The 15838-nt window shown below is 50.1% G+C and overlaps 1 protein-coding gene across 4 annotated transcripts in view; it reads right to left on the bottom strand.

The window, feature by feature from the left end:
- Wipf2 (WAS/WASL interacting protein family member 2) overlaps nucleotides 1–15838 on the bottom strand; it is a 33920-nt gene that overhangs the window by 16036 nt on the left and 2046 nt on the right. For 3 of the 4 annotated variants that reach the window (XM_003466938.5, XM_013149624.3, XM_005002421.4), the window contains exon 2: nucleotides 2553–2684. In XM_003466938.5, the coding sequence (XP_003466986.1) occupies nucleotides 2553–2615 (63 nt within the window). In that variant the 5' untranslated portion in view covers nucleotides 2616–2684. Of the gene's footprint in view, nucleotides 1–2552; nucleotides 2685–3427; nucleotides 15054–15838 lie in introns of those variants that run through there. The other variant, XM_013149625.3, reaches the window with a different exon arrangement.

Raw genomic sequence — 15838 nt, 5'->3', positions numbered from 1 at the left:
GGTACTGAGGCTTGAACTCCCGACCTCGCACTTGCCAGGCAAGCACTTACACCACTGACCTAAACCCCCAGCCTCTCAAACTCGATTTTTGTTGGTTGTTTTGCAGTACTGGATTGAACCCAGGGCCTCTGCACTGAGTTACACCTTTTATTTTATTTTATTTTTAATTTGGAGACAATGCCTTGAACTTGCTATGTGAACCAGGCTGGTCTTGAACTTTGGGTCCTCCTGCCTCAGCCTCCTGGGGTACTGGGATTACAGAAACGTTCTATTTTGCCTGCTCCAAGGTTTTGCCTTTGAAATATCTTATCCCCACTCCCACTGCCCAGTCTCCAGTCCAACCTCAAACCCCGGCCCCCAACCTGCTGTCCATGCTGCGCGTAACCTGTCTGCTACAAACACGTCAGCAGCTCCCCACCACCGACAGGAGCGAGCAGCCTCAGCCTGCGCCTGCAGATCATCTCCACCACACTGTGGGGGCCATCAGGGCTCCCTCCTCATGTGCGCCCTCCCCTCCTCACTGCCTGCCACTCCTCCAGGGTGTACCTCAGCCCCCAAGTAGCCACAACAGCCCTCCTACACTGTGGCCTAGCATACCAGATTTCTGCACAAACCCTCCCCACCAGAGCACTCATGCCTGTCTGAACCTGAAGCTGCAGGAAAGCCTGGGCAGGCGGCCTTCCCTCTTCTCCAGGCCTAGTCTCCCCATGGGCAGGCACACCTGTGGGCCGTTCCTCTCTAGCGCCTCTGGCTTCAAGATGTGGCACCAAGGAGCAGGCACAGATGCCTGTGAGTGTGTCCCCGGGATCACGACCCAGGTGCGGTGCAGGCTCAGGACCAGGGGGCTTTGTCCTCCATCACTGAACTTTCCAGGCCACTTACAGATACAGCCTTAGCACTGTCCATCCATCTATCCCTCCTTCCTCTGTACGTGCGGCACTGGAGTCGGAACCTAGACTCTTCCCCAGAGCCACAACCCCAGCTCACTGGAGGTCAGGCCTTGCTAAATTGTTGTTTGTAGGCTGGGCTTGAACTTGCAATGCTCTTGCCTCAGCCTCCCAGAGTGCTGGGGTAACAGGCCTGCACCCCCAGCCCACTCCCCAAGCCTCTTTTTCTTCTCACTGGGGTGTACAACACGAGGGGCTTGGCTTTCAGATGAGCTGATCTGAAGTAAAGAGGACATGAAATGGTAGCATGAAAGGCCTCAGGGATGCTGCCCCTTTTTTCAAGAAGCCCAGAGAAGTGGCATGACTTCCAAAGCAAGAGTGGTTCAGGGAGAAACCTGTCACATCTGCCTCGGGACAGGGGTGTCCCATAGGGGCCAGGGGCCACAGGGCCCACAGGGCTGTACGCTTTCAGGCTGTCAGGTCCTCTGTGGCGGTAGCCATATTTGTCCATGACTAGGCTGTGGGATGCTCAGGAAGACCGTGCAGGTGACAACAGGATGAGGTACAGGGGACAGGGTTCCACTGCCACGCCCGCCATACATGCCATGCAGTGGAGTGGGAACCTGAGTGCACCAGGCATCATGGGAGTGTGATCAGCGATCCCTGGAAACAGTACTTCACCCCGACACTTACGTGCCTGCGAGCAGAGGAGCAGTTAAGTTTTCATAATTTTATTTTGTTTTGTTTTCTGAGACAGGGTCTGGCTCTGCAGCCCAGGCTGGCCTTGAGTTCAGCAGTCCTCCTGCCTCAGCTTCCAGAGCATTGGGATCACAGGTATGTGCCATCATGCCTGCCTGTAGCTAACTGTTAAACCTAGGCACGTTAACCAGATGTGGTGGTGTACGACTGTAATCCCAGCACTCGGGAGGCTGAGGCAGGAGGATCATTGTGAATTTGAGACCAGCCTGGGCTACCAAGTGAGCTCAAGACCAGCCTGACCTGCACAGGGAGACCCTGTCTCATAAAGACAAAAAAAAAAAAAAAAAAACCCACTTGGGCATATTACTACTTTATAATAAATTACAGCTGCTTTTTAGCAGTAGTGGCCAAGGAAGGACAAAAACGTATCACAGTTTATTTGCTCATGACAGTCTTCTAATTACAGTACCACCAAGACTAGAGATGTGATAATTAAAAGAGATAAAAACTAAAGGATAGGGCCTGGGATTTAGCTCAGTGGTGTAAGTGCCTACCTGTGTGGCTGGTGTGAAATTGTTAGTTCAATCCCTGGTACCAAAAACAAAAACACTAAAGGATGTTCTGCTACTCAGGCATTAGCTGTGTATTTTATATTTTTACCCAAGGCCACTTCCCCTCAGTGTGGCCCTGCAAAAAGGACCCATGGTATAGGACAAACCAGGACAGGGTCCCCACAGCACCACTGCAGGCCCAACAGAGTACAGGGACCATGCAGGAGTGGAGACACTGGCTTGCTCGGTCTCCATCTCTCGACCCTTGCCTCACCAGGTGCTCAAGCCCTAAACACCTGCGACTAAAGAGCAGGAAATGGGTAGGAAAACCTGAAGGTCCTGACTGAAGCAGGTGCCTGAGACCAACTGGCCTGGTTCCCACAAAGCCTATCGGAGCCTGGAAAAGGACGCTCACCTGGTTAAAAGTCGGAGGTGGTGGGGGGCCCGGTGGGGGTGGTGGGGGCGGCGGGATCGGCATCCTGGCCCTGCTCCCAGTTGGCGCTGCTCTCTCTCCGTCTTCCCTGGCAGCCTTAGGTCACTCATATACCTGGAAATGAAACACAACTCATCAGGCCACTGGCACCATCGGTCACTGAACACCAGGAAAACCAAGCACAACACCGAAGAGGGACTAAGCACTCACTCCCTGGCTCCACGAGGCCCCATTAGGAGCATCTCCTGGTGAGAGGGCAGGTCCTGGCCCGTGGGCTTGTAGGAAACACCTGCCTTCCAGCGAGGGTGGTGTTTTGTGAATAGGGGTGGCGGCTGGGCAGGCACTGCAAGGCCAGGCCACAGCGTCAGCCCAGAGCCATCACTCAGGCCAGCCTCACTAGCGCGTGGCACACACTAGGCTGATAAATGCACAGCCCCCGGTTCTGCAGCACCACACCCAGGTTCTAGGTCTCTGAACCGCGCTCTGCCTGTTCCTCCTCTCCCTTCCCCATCCCAGGGAGCCTCTGATCTCTGTGCTTCCTTCCTGGCTCCCTGCTTCTGCCTTTCCAGCATGAGCTTAGGGCAGTGGGTAAACCACAGGTTACCAAGTGCCTTCAGATTGACTTCTCTCACTCTGTAACATGCACGGAAATGTCCCCAAGGGCTTCGCAGCCCAGAAGCTCCTTTCTTTTCCCCACCTTGGCAAGGCTGGTCTCAACTCCTGGGCTCTTAGTGATTGTTCTGCCTCAGCCTCTCAGGTAGCTAGAACTATAGATGTACAGTACCACACACTGCTTACAGCTGCAAAGGCAGTGGTGAATAACCCCCTGCCATCCAGATGGACTCCAGACTACTTACCTCCTCCTGTGTGGACACCAAGGAGGATTGCTGGATCCCGTGCAGCGACCACATCCAGTGCTGCCCACCCTGCAGGCTTCTTTCAACCTGACTGTAACTCTGCCTCCCCACAATGAGGACAGTTCCTGTTGCATCACATTCTTGCCAGGGTCTGAAGCCTCTCATTTTGGGCATTCAGCTAAGGATGTAACGGGAGCTTTTTTTTTTTTTTTTTTGGTTTTGGGGATTGAACTCACAACCTCGAGCTTGCAAAGCAGGCGTTTATGCTGCTGAGCTAAATCCCTGGCCCTGGAGCTTGGGTTTTTGAGACAGGGTTTTCTTCTGCAGTGGAGGCTGGCCTTAACCACATCATCCTGCCTCAGCCTCCTGAGCACTGGGACTGCAGGCATGGGCCACGGCCGGGTCGGTACCCTGTTGTGGCGTGTACTGCCCTAACATGTAGTGTGACAGCATAACAGCAGCACCTGTTCCTGTGCTTCTGAGAGCCCCTGCGCTCCCCGCTGTCAGCCTTCTCTGAAGAGGCGTCTGCTTGGCACTGCTGACCTTTGTCCCCTTCTGGGGGTGGCCCAAGAAGGGGGCCTCACACACAGTAAGCCATGCTCAACCACTGGGGTACACCCCTGGCCCTACCCGACCATTTTTAAACTGAGCTGTTTCTGTTTTTTAAGAGTTCTCTGTAAAATCCGTGGAACAGGACAGTATCAGCTACATTTCCTGCAAACATTCTCTCCTGGTCAGTGACCAGTCCTCTCATTCTTTTCATTTGCACTACCTCTTAAAATGCAGGAAGCATTCTCAGACTGTGAAACATGCGAACGCAGCCCAAGGAGTGCCGTGGCTCACTGGGCAGAGTCCACTAGCACCTGGCACAGCGACGCCCACACCACATGAGCAGAACACAACCACGCCGTACCAGGTCAGCCTCTGAGGTCGCAGCACACCAATTCCCAGACAGATACCCTCGTCTCAGAGCTGAGGGACGCTCAGAGGACTGACTTACCTGAGACATTAAAGTAGGGGACAGAGAGAAATCAGAACTCGGGGACCACAAACACGAATTTCCAAAAAGATTGGCAGCAAGGAAATCCTATTTGACTGAAGTAAAAAAACCCAAAATAACGGCTTCCACCTAAGGCACCAACATCACCACAGACACAGGAGGAACCGCTTGGACAAGGCGAGGAGCACTAAGCTATGGGCAACCCACAGGCAGCCTGCAGGTGCAAGGGCAGCGAGCAGAAGTAGGGTGCATGCCCATCCCCAGCCTTGAAGAAGGCTGCGGCACAGGGAGTACCAGTTCAAGCCCAGTGTGGGCAGCCTGGCCATGCGTGGGCAGCCTGGCCACTGAGTGAGCCGTGTATGAAAATTCAAGAACATAAATAAAAACGCTATGAGGGTTCTACCCCCTAATACTACAAAAGAAGAAAAAAAACAAACCCGCAAAGCTGTTGGGAAGGCCTGGCTCTCTCTGGTCTATTTCCTGCAGAGATAACCAAAACCTCCTCAAATAAGGAACTGACCACAGCTTTTCTCAAAGCCCTGGGAATGATGAAAGGGAAACTATCCCAATTCTCCTGTAAAACCACCAACCGCTGCAGGGGAGTAGGTGAAAATCCTGACCGGAAATCCTCATAGCCTCAGGCCAGAGCTGCTGGAGGCTGCAGGCTGCTGGGGGCTGGCCGCCCTGGATGAATGAGGCCCAACACTGACCGGACAGACAGCACTTCAGCTGCATGGATCTCAAGGGGTGGGCATCTTAACTCCCCCAAACAAGCAGCTAAGCCACTCCCTAGCTTCTTATGTCTGGATTCAAAGCTAGATATAGTCTTTTTGTGTATGAATCTAACACAATACCCTTTAAAAATTGATCAAGATAAGCCGGGTATAGTAACACACATCTGTAACCTTAGCACTGGAGGCTGAGACAGGAGGATCCCCCACCATCAAGACCAACCTAGACAAATTAGCAAAACTGTCTCAAAATTAAAAGGCGGGTCAGGGTGGGGTGTAGCTTAGTGCAAAGAAAGGCCCTGAGTTCAAGCTCCAGTACCCAAAATAAAAAAATAAAAACAAAACCCCACAAATTCAGGCCTTTTGAAAGCAATGTCTATTAAGAGTTGTGAGGTTAAATCTGAAATTAAACTTGAATTAACTGGAAAGTTTTCTACAGAATTATTTCCTTTCTGATCTATTCCATTAGAACTAACCCCTCATCAGCTGCTCTCCAGGAACCCTGATTTCCAGACGGATTTCCACTGTGCTTCCCGGCACCCCTCCCCTCCCACTCTCAGACATCAGGGCCTCAGGAAAGATGAAAGCCTTGCTTCAAAGCATCCCAGTGTCAGCTACCACAAGCCTCAGAGACATCTTCACAACTCTGTAGGTAGCACAGTTTTAAAAAGTGTTTCCTTCAGCCGGGCGTGGTGGTATACACCTACAATCCCAGCACTCAGGAGGCTGAGGCAGGAGGATTACTATGAGTTCTAAGCCACCCTAGCAGTGGGCCCCTGTCTCAAAAAACAAAAACAAAAGTGTTTCCTTCTATTACTCAAAACTCATTTTTCTACTTAATTTTCTAATATTCCTATGTTCAAAGAGGAAGAGAATTCCTTAATATGGACACCAACTAACATCTCTGCAGTTAATAAATAAATGAAGAAGGGGCTGGTGATTTAGCTCAGTGGCATAAGCACCTGCCTTGCAAGCAGGCAGTCGTGAGTTCAATCCCTGGTACCGATAAAAAAGAATATAAATAAATAAATAAAGGATCCAATTTAGTTGTCGCTTTTCATACACTTAACATGACCTGAGAGGCATCTTAGTTATACTGCAGTCTGTGTCCTTGCTCAAACAGCATTCTGCTGCTATAAAACTGTAAGTTATTTTACAAACAAAAAACATTCTGCATCTTAGTACCATCCTCTACTTTCGTTTTCTTCTTTCTTGTCTTTTTGAGACAGGGCCTATTATGCAGCCCAAGGTGGCCTGGAACTCATGCTGGTCCTCCTGCCTCAGCCTCCTGAGCACTTGGCTTGCAGGGATGTGTGGCCAACTCTGGCTCCATTGTCTGCTTTCACACTTCAGGTAACAGCACTTTCCTTTTAGTTCAGTTTAGATTACTAAGTAAATTATAGTTCTCAAAGTAACCAACTAAACCCTAAGGTGGGAGGCAGGGGGATGACTTCAAAGTAAACTACAGCCAGGTGGGGTCATGCACAGCTACCTGCACTCTGGGTCACTGAGGCAGGAGGATCCAAAATTCAAGCCCAGCCCCAGACACTTAAGTGACTAGGCAACATCCTGACTCTAAATAAAAATTTTTTAAAAAGCTGGGGATGTGGCTCATGTTCACTGCGCCAAACACAGGAGACAAATGGTCGGCAGCCAGAAAAAGCCAGTGGCTCCAAGACAAAGAAAGTCACATCATCAGGAGAATGAGTTTTTGTTCCACAGTTTAACCTGGTCAGAAGGAACTGCTATCTTGTTGGACAGGGCTTTCATGACTCAGTAAAAGCTGGGTGTGGTGGTGCATGACTAGAATCCCAGGTCCTGGGGAGGCTGAGGCAGAAAGGTCACAAGTTCAAGGACCACCTGGGCAATTTAGAGAGACTGCCTCAAAATTAAAAAGTAAAAGGGCTACGCTCAGTGGTGGAGCCCTTGACTAACGTTTGAAGTCACGGGCTTGCACCACCAAACCAAACCAAACCAAACCAAACCAAACCACGTGGGTGACAAAGCTTTGTTGGGCATAAAAAATCCACTGATGAATAAATCAGTTATTTAAAACGTTTCTACACAACCGATTCCAGAAACAGGTCAAGCAAGTTCAAAATGATCATATCCACTGGGCATAGTGCCAAACACCTGCAATCCCTGCACTCAGGAGGCTGAGGCAGGAGGATCATGAGTTGAAGGCCAGCCTGGCCTACAAGTGAGTGCAGGGTCAGGATGAGACACACAGAGAGACCCTTTCTAAAAAATCCAAAGCAAAAGACCAAGCCTACTAGGTATAATTTCCCAAACAGGTTTCAGTTTTTGTTATTGTTTTTTGTTCAGGCTCGCCTAGAACTCAAGGCCAGTCCTCCTGCCTTAGCCTCCAGAGTGCTGGGATTACAGGTGTGCACCACTCCACCCATCCTCAAGTTTCAATTATTGATAGCAAGACACCAAAACAAACGGAATGAATAGCTGTTGTAAAACTGGACTTGAGGCTGAGGAAATGGCTCAATGGTAGAGTTCTTCCATTGCATACACAAGACCCTGAGTTCAATCCCCAGCACCAAAACAAAACAGAACAAAAAAACAGGAGTCTAAACTCAAGAGCAATTTCACTCAGTTCTGGTAAGTATGTAATTACTGACTCTACTAATTGCGTGGTGGCCTATTCAGTACCAGGTTACACATAACCCTGAACTGCAAATTAAACTCTGCAATAGTTCCTCTAGCTTTGCATATTTTACTCAATAAGCTCTTCCCCACCCCTTTGGATGGGGGTCTCACTACGTAGCCCAGGCTGGCCTTACTTGCAATGATATGCCTGCCTCAGCCCCCAAAAGGATCACAGGTTACACCTAACAAGCTGTTAAGCACATAGTAGGTGCTCAATAGCCACTTACTGAAAACAACAGGAAGAAATTCACAGCAGCATGCCCAGGATGGGGAGCGGCTCAGTGGAGTGTGTGCGCGCCCACTGTGTGGGGGCTGGGAGACGGCCTCTGAACGTGCGAGTGGAGGAAAAGCACCATGAAAGGACGGGCAGCCGACAGGGAGGACAGGGAGAGGGCGGAGGGCGCCTGCGGCTGCTTTCTACTTCTGGACCCATTCCTTCGCAGCACCCGCTGCGCCTCCCACGGCATTCGTCTGTCTGCAGGCTCCCTCCAGCATCCCGGGTGCTGAGCGCAGTTTCAGGACCAGAACCATTGGCAAGAGGCCTGGGACCTGTGCTCATGTGGAGGGCGCTCGATCAACCGCCAACCTGGGGCAGGGTGTGTGGCTGGCTTAAGGCAGGGAGGAGGCCACCGTCACCCGCACCGGGAGGACAGCCCGAGGCGAGTGTGCTGTGGGCACAGCGAGGCTAACAAACCGTGCCAGCAGCAGACGCCAGGTCCCTCTCGGCACCGCCAAGGTGGTGCACAGGTCTCTCGGCCAGACTGTGGGGGCCCTGGGCCGGGGGAGCAGTTCGGGGAACCGGGCTGGCCTCGGGGGGTGTCCCCAGGCAAGGTCGCACCCTTCACCGTCCACGCACCTGCGGCACTGCAGAGCTCGCAGCTGAGCAACCCATGCCGCCGTTCCCAGACCACGGGCTCCAGGGAGCTCTGGGCTGAAGTGGGGAGGGGGCACCGGCCCGGGCCGCTCATACCCGACTCTTAGGCACCAGCAAGCGGCAGCGCCGCGTCTCAGGCAGAAAAGGTGACCCTCGACCTTCCCAGGCCCGGAGCGGGCAGAGCAAGCGCCACATCATGTCAGGCCACGTCACGTCATGCCACGTCACGCCCCGCGCCCACCCCACAGCACCGACCCAGTGGCCTCCAGTCCAAGCCCAAAAGCCTGTGCCGGCATGGCATGCGGAGCACACCCACGACACAGGGTCCCTGGGAGGCTGAAGCAAGAGGATTTCAAATTCCCGCCCCAGACCGGAGGATTCAGTGAAATCCTTCTCAGGAAAAGAGCTGATGATATAGTTCACTGCTATGAGCACCCTGATTCAACCCCCACTACGGGAAAACCACCTCCCCACGTCCTAGGAAGCACAGTGAGTTTCCATGAATCCTTTCAGATTGTTCCAAAATTCAAGGAAAATATGTTCAAGGTTTTGTGGTCACAGGCCTGTCTCAGCGGTGAAAGCCACCTCCCCTTTGAGTTCCAATCCTTCAGGCTTCTGGTGAAACACATTCCATCACTATAGACATGGAATTAATTAAAATTCCAAGGTTATCTGGTGAAAGGAAGTTTTTTTCCAGCTACAAGGCATTTTTTTCATCATGGAAATTCAACTATGCAGCAAATCTGCATAAGTAATAAGTAATAAAAATAAGTAATAATAAGCAATAAGTAATTAAAAAATCACATGTCCATCATATTTAAATAAAACATCTTAACTTTTTAAAACAAACTGAACCTGGATGTTTTATTTTTAGATCAGTGACTTTTCACATGGTGGAGCATACCTATAATCCCAGCTCTCAGGAGGCTGAGGCAGGAGGATCACCATGACTTTAAGGCTAGCATGGACTCCACAGTAAGTTCAAGTCCAGTCTGGACTGTATAGTGAGACTGTCTGGGGGTAAAAAAATGACCGGAACACATACCCCTAAGAAGAAAATAAGGGAGGCAGAAGGACAGATAAACTAAATGAGAAAATCCTTTCAATATCAGTTTCGCTAATAAAAACAAGGACTCATCACAATCATAGTTTCCCTCCACCCATGGCCAGATTTTGTTTTTTTCTTTTCTTTTCTTTTTTTTTTTTGCGGTCCTTGGGTTAAAGTCTCAAACATGCTAAGCAAGCTCTCTCTGACCTATGCTCTCAGTCCTTTTAAAATGTCTTCGTGGTTTTTTTTTTTTTTTTTTTTGGTCTTAGTGTTTTGTTTTGCTCTGTAGCAGGGTCTTGCTGTGTGACCCAGGCCGGCCTGGAACTCTCAGAGACCAGCAGCGCTGCCTGCCCAGTGCTTGGGGATTTTATTTTGAGCCAGTTCTGCTGTGCCTTCAGAGCTAAGCTCCAACTTTTGGTCTCTGCCTCACCCCTCCCAGGTGGGGGTGCAGGGCGCAGGAAGGAGCTTGCCACATCCCCTTCTAAATGCCCTCCAGCTGTGGCTCCCTGGGAGCTCATTCAAATCCCATCTCCAGGGCAAGCATCGGATGCCACAGGTGGTTTCCAGACACAGGGCCATCAGGGCCAAGTCCTCACTGCTGAAATGATGACAAATTGATGAGGAGTCAAGGGGCTGGAGGTTTAGCTCAGCGGCATAAGCGCCTGCCTTGCAAGCAGGCAGTCGTGAGTTTGATCCCCGGTACCGATAAAAAGGAAAAAGACAAAAAAAGAAAAAAAAAAATCAAATTGATGAGGAGTCTGTTCTCATATCAATTAAATAACCACAGCCACAACGAAAGGCTTCATAAAAGGATTACTAAAGTTAACTAACATAAGAGCTGTTATAAATTAAGAATCCGAGAAGCATCCAGAAGCAATCAGGAAATGACCTCACTAAACACCTCCAGCTCCCACCCCAACTCCTCCCTCAAGGCAAGAAAAGAAAACCCTGTTATCCAGACAGCACTGACTATGGGGAGATGGGTATCAGGACAGAAAACACATACCATGTTGGAACAGATGAGATGGCTTCAAAGCGTGCCTTACAACACAAAGATCACAGTCAGTAAGATGGTAACACTCGTCCTTTCTTTCCTGGTGTGGGACTGGACCTCAGTGTCCTATGCATGCCACAGAAGCAGTCCACCATGCATTGAGCTCCCCTACTCACTGAGCTACATCTCAGCCCTGGACAGTCCTACCTTTTACTGTGACCATTCAACAAACCCGTTTCAACAGAAGTTATGTAAACTGGGTACACAGGGCATGCCCGTAATCCCAGCACTTGGGAGGCTGAGGCAGGAAAATCACAAACCCAAGTCTGACCTGAGTAATTTAGTAAGACCCTGCCCTTCCCCCCAAAAAATTTAGAAGGGCTGAGGATCAATCCTGCTGTACATATGTATGTGCCCACACACACACACACACACACAGGAGACTGGCGGTATAGTACAGGGGTAGCCTGTGTACTTGCATGCACAAAGCCTTGGGTTCAATCCCTGGTACTCCCAAATTTAAATGTAATCCTTCCTGTTTGTTTCCCTAGAGAACTGCTCATCTGAGAATGCACCTCTAGACCTGTCAGCCACAGTGTCCCCAGCACTGGACTCCAAGCTCTGAGAACTTTGCACCTGACCTCTAAGCAACTCACGGGGCTGAGGAGCAGCTGCATGCACCCCTCAGAGCTCACAGGCCCACACCTCGGCCTAGCGGTCCAGAGTACAAAGAGAAGAGAACATGCCCCTCCCTGCCATCAACCCCCGGGCTCTAACATCTCCACGGAGATACTGCCGGAATCCCAGGCAGATGATGGGTACATCTGCTTCCAAAGCCTGCGCCAATTTTCCGGTTTACCAAAAACATTAACAGATTCCTGGACTTAGACAGTGAAATGATACAGAGTAGCTCAATGTTCATAATTAATATTTCTTTCCCACCCACACACTGCAGGATCCAGGCGGCCTTGAGATTTGGCTAGAAAAATGGAGTCACCCCAGGCCGCCATTATTACCAGCAGTAGGACTCAACCTAGGGAGGAACTAACCAGACAAAAGACACTTTCTAATTTGGAAACCCAGACTGAAGCAACCCACAGAATCTGTAGAGATGGTCTAGCAGGTATAGCTCATGGTCTAGCAGGGTTCCCAAAGCTGCCTAAAAAGATTACACACTAAAAGTTAAATAAATAAATAAAAAGAAGACACACTTCTTTAAACTCTCTCCCCCACTCTCTCTCTTGTCTCTTTTGGTAACACTCACTTTTACTCCCTTCTAGACCCATCTGAGGCTAGGGCCAGGCTGTATGTATTTCTGGGAATTACATTTCCCAGAATCCTCTGCCAGTGAGGCTGCAGCTTATATTCCACCAAGATTCAGCTGAGCAAAAAAGGTGGGTGTCATTTCCAGCAATAAGGAGCAGATCGATGACCACAGAGAGATGGCAGAAGGGGTGTGCAGCCGTCTCCGGCTTCTCCTGCCAACAGCCTACTCTGACACAGCAGCTAAGATTTTTTTTCTTTTTGGTATGGGTGGTCAAACTAAGGACCGCACACTTGCAAGGCACAGGTGCCTATGCTGCTGAGCTAAATCCCTGTCCCTGGCAGCTGAGACTGTTAACAGCAAGAGTTTCTTGAAATGCTTGCCACACTGCCCTCCCTGCCACACTCTCACAGCTTCCCAAGGATTCTGTGCGCCTATAATATCCTCTCTGAGATACCAAGAAAGACCTCTATCCAACTGCACCCTAACTTAAAAATATGCAGCTGGGTGTGGTGGAGCACACTTGTAATCCCAGCTACTCAGAAGGCTGAGGCAGGAGGATCATCAGATTCCAGGCCAGCATAAGCAGCTTGGTGAGACACTGTCTAAAACATTTCAGTATGGCTGGGAATGCTGCTCAGCAGCAGTGTACATGCCCAATGTGTGGCAGGCCTGGGTTCAATCCCCAGCACCAGCATATACCCTAAGAATAGGGCTCTAGCTGGATAAGGAAGCATTTCGGGCAGGGGACACTATTAACATTACAAACCTTCACTTCCTAGGGAGCAAACTCAATAGATGGTAACACCAAGAATGGAAAAACCAAGAAATGGGGCTGGAGGTTTAGTTCAGCGGCATAAGCGCCTGCCTTGCAAGCAGGCAGTCGTGAGTTCGATCCCCGGTACCGATAAAAAGGAAAAAGACAAAAAAAAAAAAAGAAAGAAAGAAATTAACAAGAGCCAGGTGTGGTGGGGCATGCCTGTCATCCCAGCACATCCTCAGCTCAGGAGGCTGAGGCAGTAGGATCACCTGCACCCAGGAGTTTGTGCCTAGCTGGGCAATGTAGCAAGACTGTTTCTTAAGCAGAAAACAGAATAATGAATCTTAAAGTCGACTATTCCATGTCCCCTTTTAAATCTTGCTTTTAATTTAATGCTACCAGTTGCTAAAAACAACACCTGACCAAGCATCTTTGGTTCTTCTCACTCTGACACAGCCTCCGGTTCCATGAAGACGGCCTGCACCGCACACCCCAGGATCAGTGGAGAGGCACAGGGCAGCCAGTGACAAGGACACTCCCAGGACAACACTCCGTAGGGTGGGTCCACCTGGACCTCACCCAGAGGAAGTGTCAGTGCCTCATTTCAAAGACAGTGTATGGGGGCCAAGGATGTAGCTCAGTGGCCTAAGCGCCTGCCTAGCAAGAGCAAGGTCGTGAGTTCCATCCCCAGCACCAAAAAAAAACAAAAAACAACCCCCCCCCCACAAAAAAAAGACAGTGTATGAAGTCCCGCCAGCCAGTGGAAGCTAAGAGTAAAGTGCAGAACCTTCTGGTAGAAAAGTCTCTCCTGTCACCCGAATACCAGAAGCTATCAGGGGAATACAGGAGCTCCCTGCTGAAACGCCAGACTCGAGCACACAGTCCTTCCCTGATGGCTGGTGATAGGCCACTCAAACAGAGCAAGGGGATCCGATCACCACGGAAAAAAGATCCTAAACCCAAGGGTCCACCTGGGCTTCCAAAGCTCGAGTTTCTAAATGAGCCAATAGCTTGCAGACTAAACTGCTTCCTCACAACCACAGCTGCCACACGGCCAGACAGGTAACGGTTTCACATGTGCAATTTAAACAGCCCTTGAACTACTGACTGCCTTGCACAAAGACTTACACACTGTGCCAGGCACAAAGGTGCGTGCCTGTCACCCAGCACTTGGGAGGCTAAGGCAGGAGGACTGCCTTGGGCTTGAGGCCTCTCTGGGCTACACAGTGAATGCAAGACCAGCCTGAGCTGCATAGTGAGACCCTGTCTCAAATTAAAAAAAAAAAAAAAAAAAGAGAGAGATTTCCCTATCATGTTAGGACACACAGCCTGGGTGACAGCCATGACAGCACACTATATTTACAGCTCCCAAGAACACCTGAGCTCTCTCCTTGGCCCCATGAGGACTGCTGGAAAAATAGTCAATATTCCCCAGAAGTACACAGGTTTACTGTTTCTCATCTCCCTTAATCTAAAATATGTTCCCAAATAATCCTCATCTCCAAAATGAATTTTTTTTTTTTTTTTGATACCAGGGATCCAACTCACGACCATGTGCTTGCAAGGCAGGCGCCTTACGCCCCTGAGCTAAATCCCTGGCCCTCCAAAAGGATTTTTAAATTACTTAAGGTTTGAACCAGACATGATAGCACACATCTGTAATCCCAGCACGTGGGAGGCTGAGTCAGGAGGATCACTGTGAGTTCCAGACCAGCCTGGGCTATAAAGTAAGTTCAGGCCCATCCTGCACTGCATAGCAAGACCATATCTCAAAAATAAATTTAAAAAATAACCTAGTGTGGTGGCACATGCCTGTAATCCCAGCATTCAGACGGTTGAGACAGAAGGATCATTGGAAGTTTAAGGCCAGTCTGGGCTACCCAGTGAGTTCAAGCCACACTACATGGCAAGACTTTGTACAAACAAAAAGAAAAGAAAAGAAAAGGAAGGGAAATGTTCGCTGGGGCTAGGGGTGTCGGTGAGCGGCACAGCACTTTCTTGGCAGGAGCAACCTGGGTTTCATTCCTTGCACCACCAAAAGAATAAAGTGGAAAAAGACAAGATAGAGCTCTCCAGTGTAATTTGCGAGGCTTCTCTGGCTCCAGGTCTAGAAGCGAACTGCAAACACTGTCTCTCTATCTGGATTTGCGAAGCAAGGCGAAGGCAAAGATTCTGCTTTGATCACCGGCTGCATAAGAACCAGACTGGAGGGGATGGGGATTTAGCTCAGTGGCATAAGCACCTGCCTTGCAAGCAGGCAGTCCTGAGTTCGATCCCTGGTACCGATAAAAAGGAAAAAGCCAAAAAAAAAAAAAAAAAAAAAAAAAAAAGAACCAGACTGGAATCCAGGAGAAGGGTCAGGGATGGGAACTACATTGGGTGAGGTGGCGGCCCCTCCATTTTCTGCCCAGCAGCCCTCAGGGTCTGCTTGGGACTCCCAGGGGGGCCCCAGGCCACCAGCTCTGGGCCACAGACCTCAAGACTTGGCCACCAGCCCTGAGCAACCAGCGACAAGAGCCACTGTGAGAAGGAGACCATAGTTACAGCCTATAAGAAAAGGAGTCCTGCGGCAGTGGGACGCATGTCACCAACACGTTGGTCACAGCTCCATCTACGTCCTGGCAACTATTCTCTGCCTATTATTTGCTGCCCCTGAAACCCGGCCTGGCTTCTGCACCCTCCCAACTGAAGCAGTTGAGAAGCCTTTCAAGCTGGTGGCAGCAAACTGTGACACAGACAAGGGGTCCATCAGGGACTCGGGGGGGGGGGGGCGGACTGTGATTCACCATTCATTTTCCACTTAGAACCAGAATGAGCCAGGCAGTGGAAAACGATGACAGGAGAGGAAAGGGGAAAATCATTCCACTAAATTAGCAGGCTATTCCAACAGCCTGCCCGGGAAAGCTGAGTCTCCAGGTTCTCTAAACCCTTTAAATTAAGCCAAAGTGGGGCCAGGCAGTGTGACTTGTCTCTAATCCCAGCACTCGGGAGGCTGAGACAGGAGGATCCCCATGCATTTGAGTTCCAGGCCAACGTGGGCTACACAGTAAGACCCTAACACAAACAAACAAACAGCAACAAA

Source organism: Cavia porcellus, unplaced genomic scaffold (assembly GCF_034190915.1).
Source record: "Cavia porcellus strain 051 isolate PalLab524CR breed Dunkin Hartley unplaced genomic scaffold, mCavPor4.1 scaffold_6, whole genome shotgun sequence".
Taxonomy (NCBI): Eukaryota; Metazoa; Chordata; class Mammalia; order Rodentia; family Caviidae; genus Cavia; species Cavia porcellus.
Note: the sequence above shows the minus strand (reverse complement) of the source record. Positions and strands in the feature narration are given on the sequence as shown.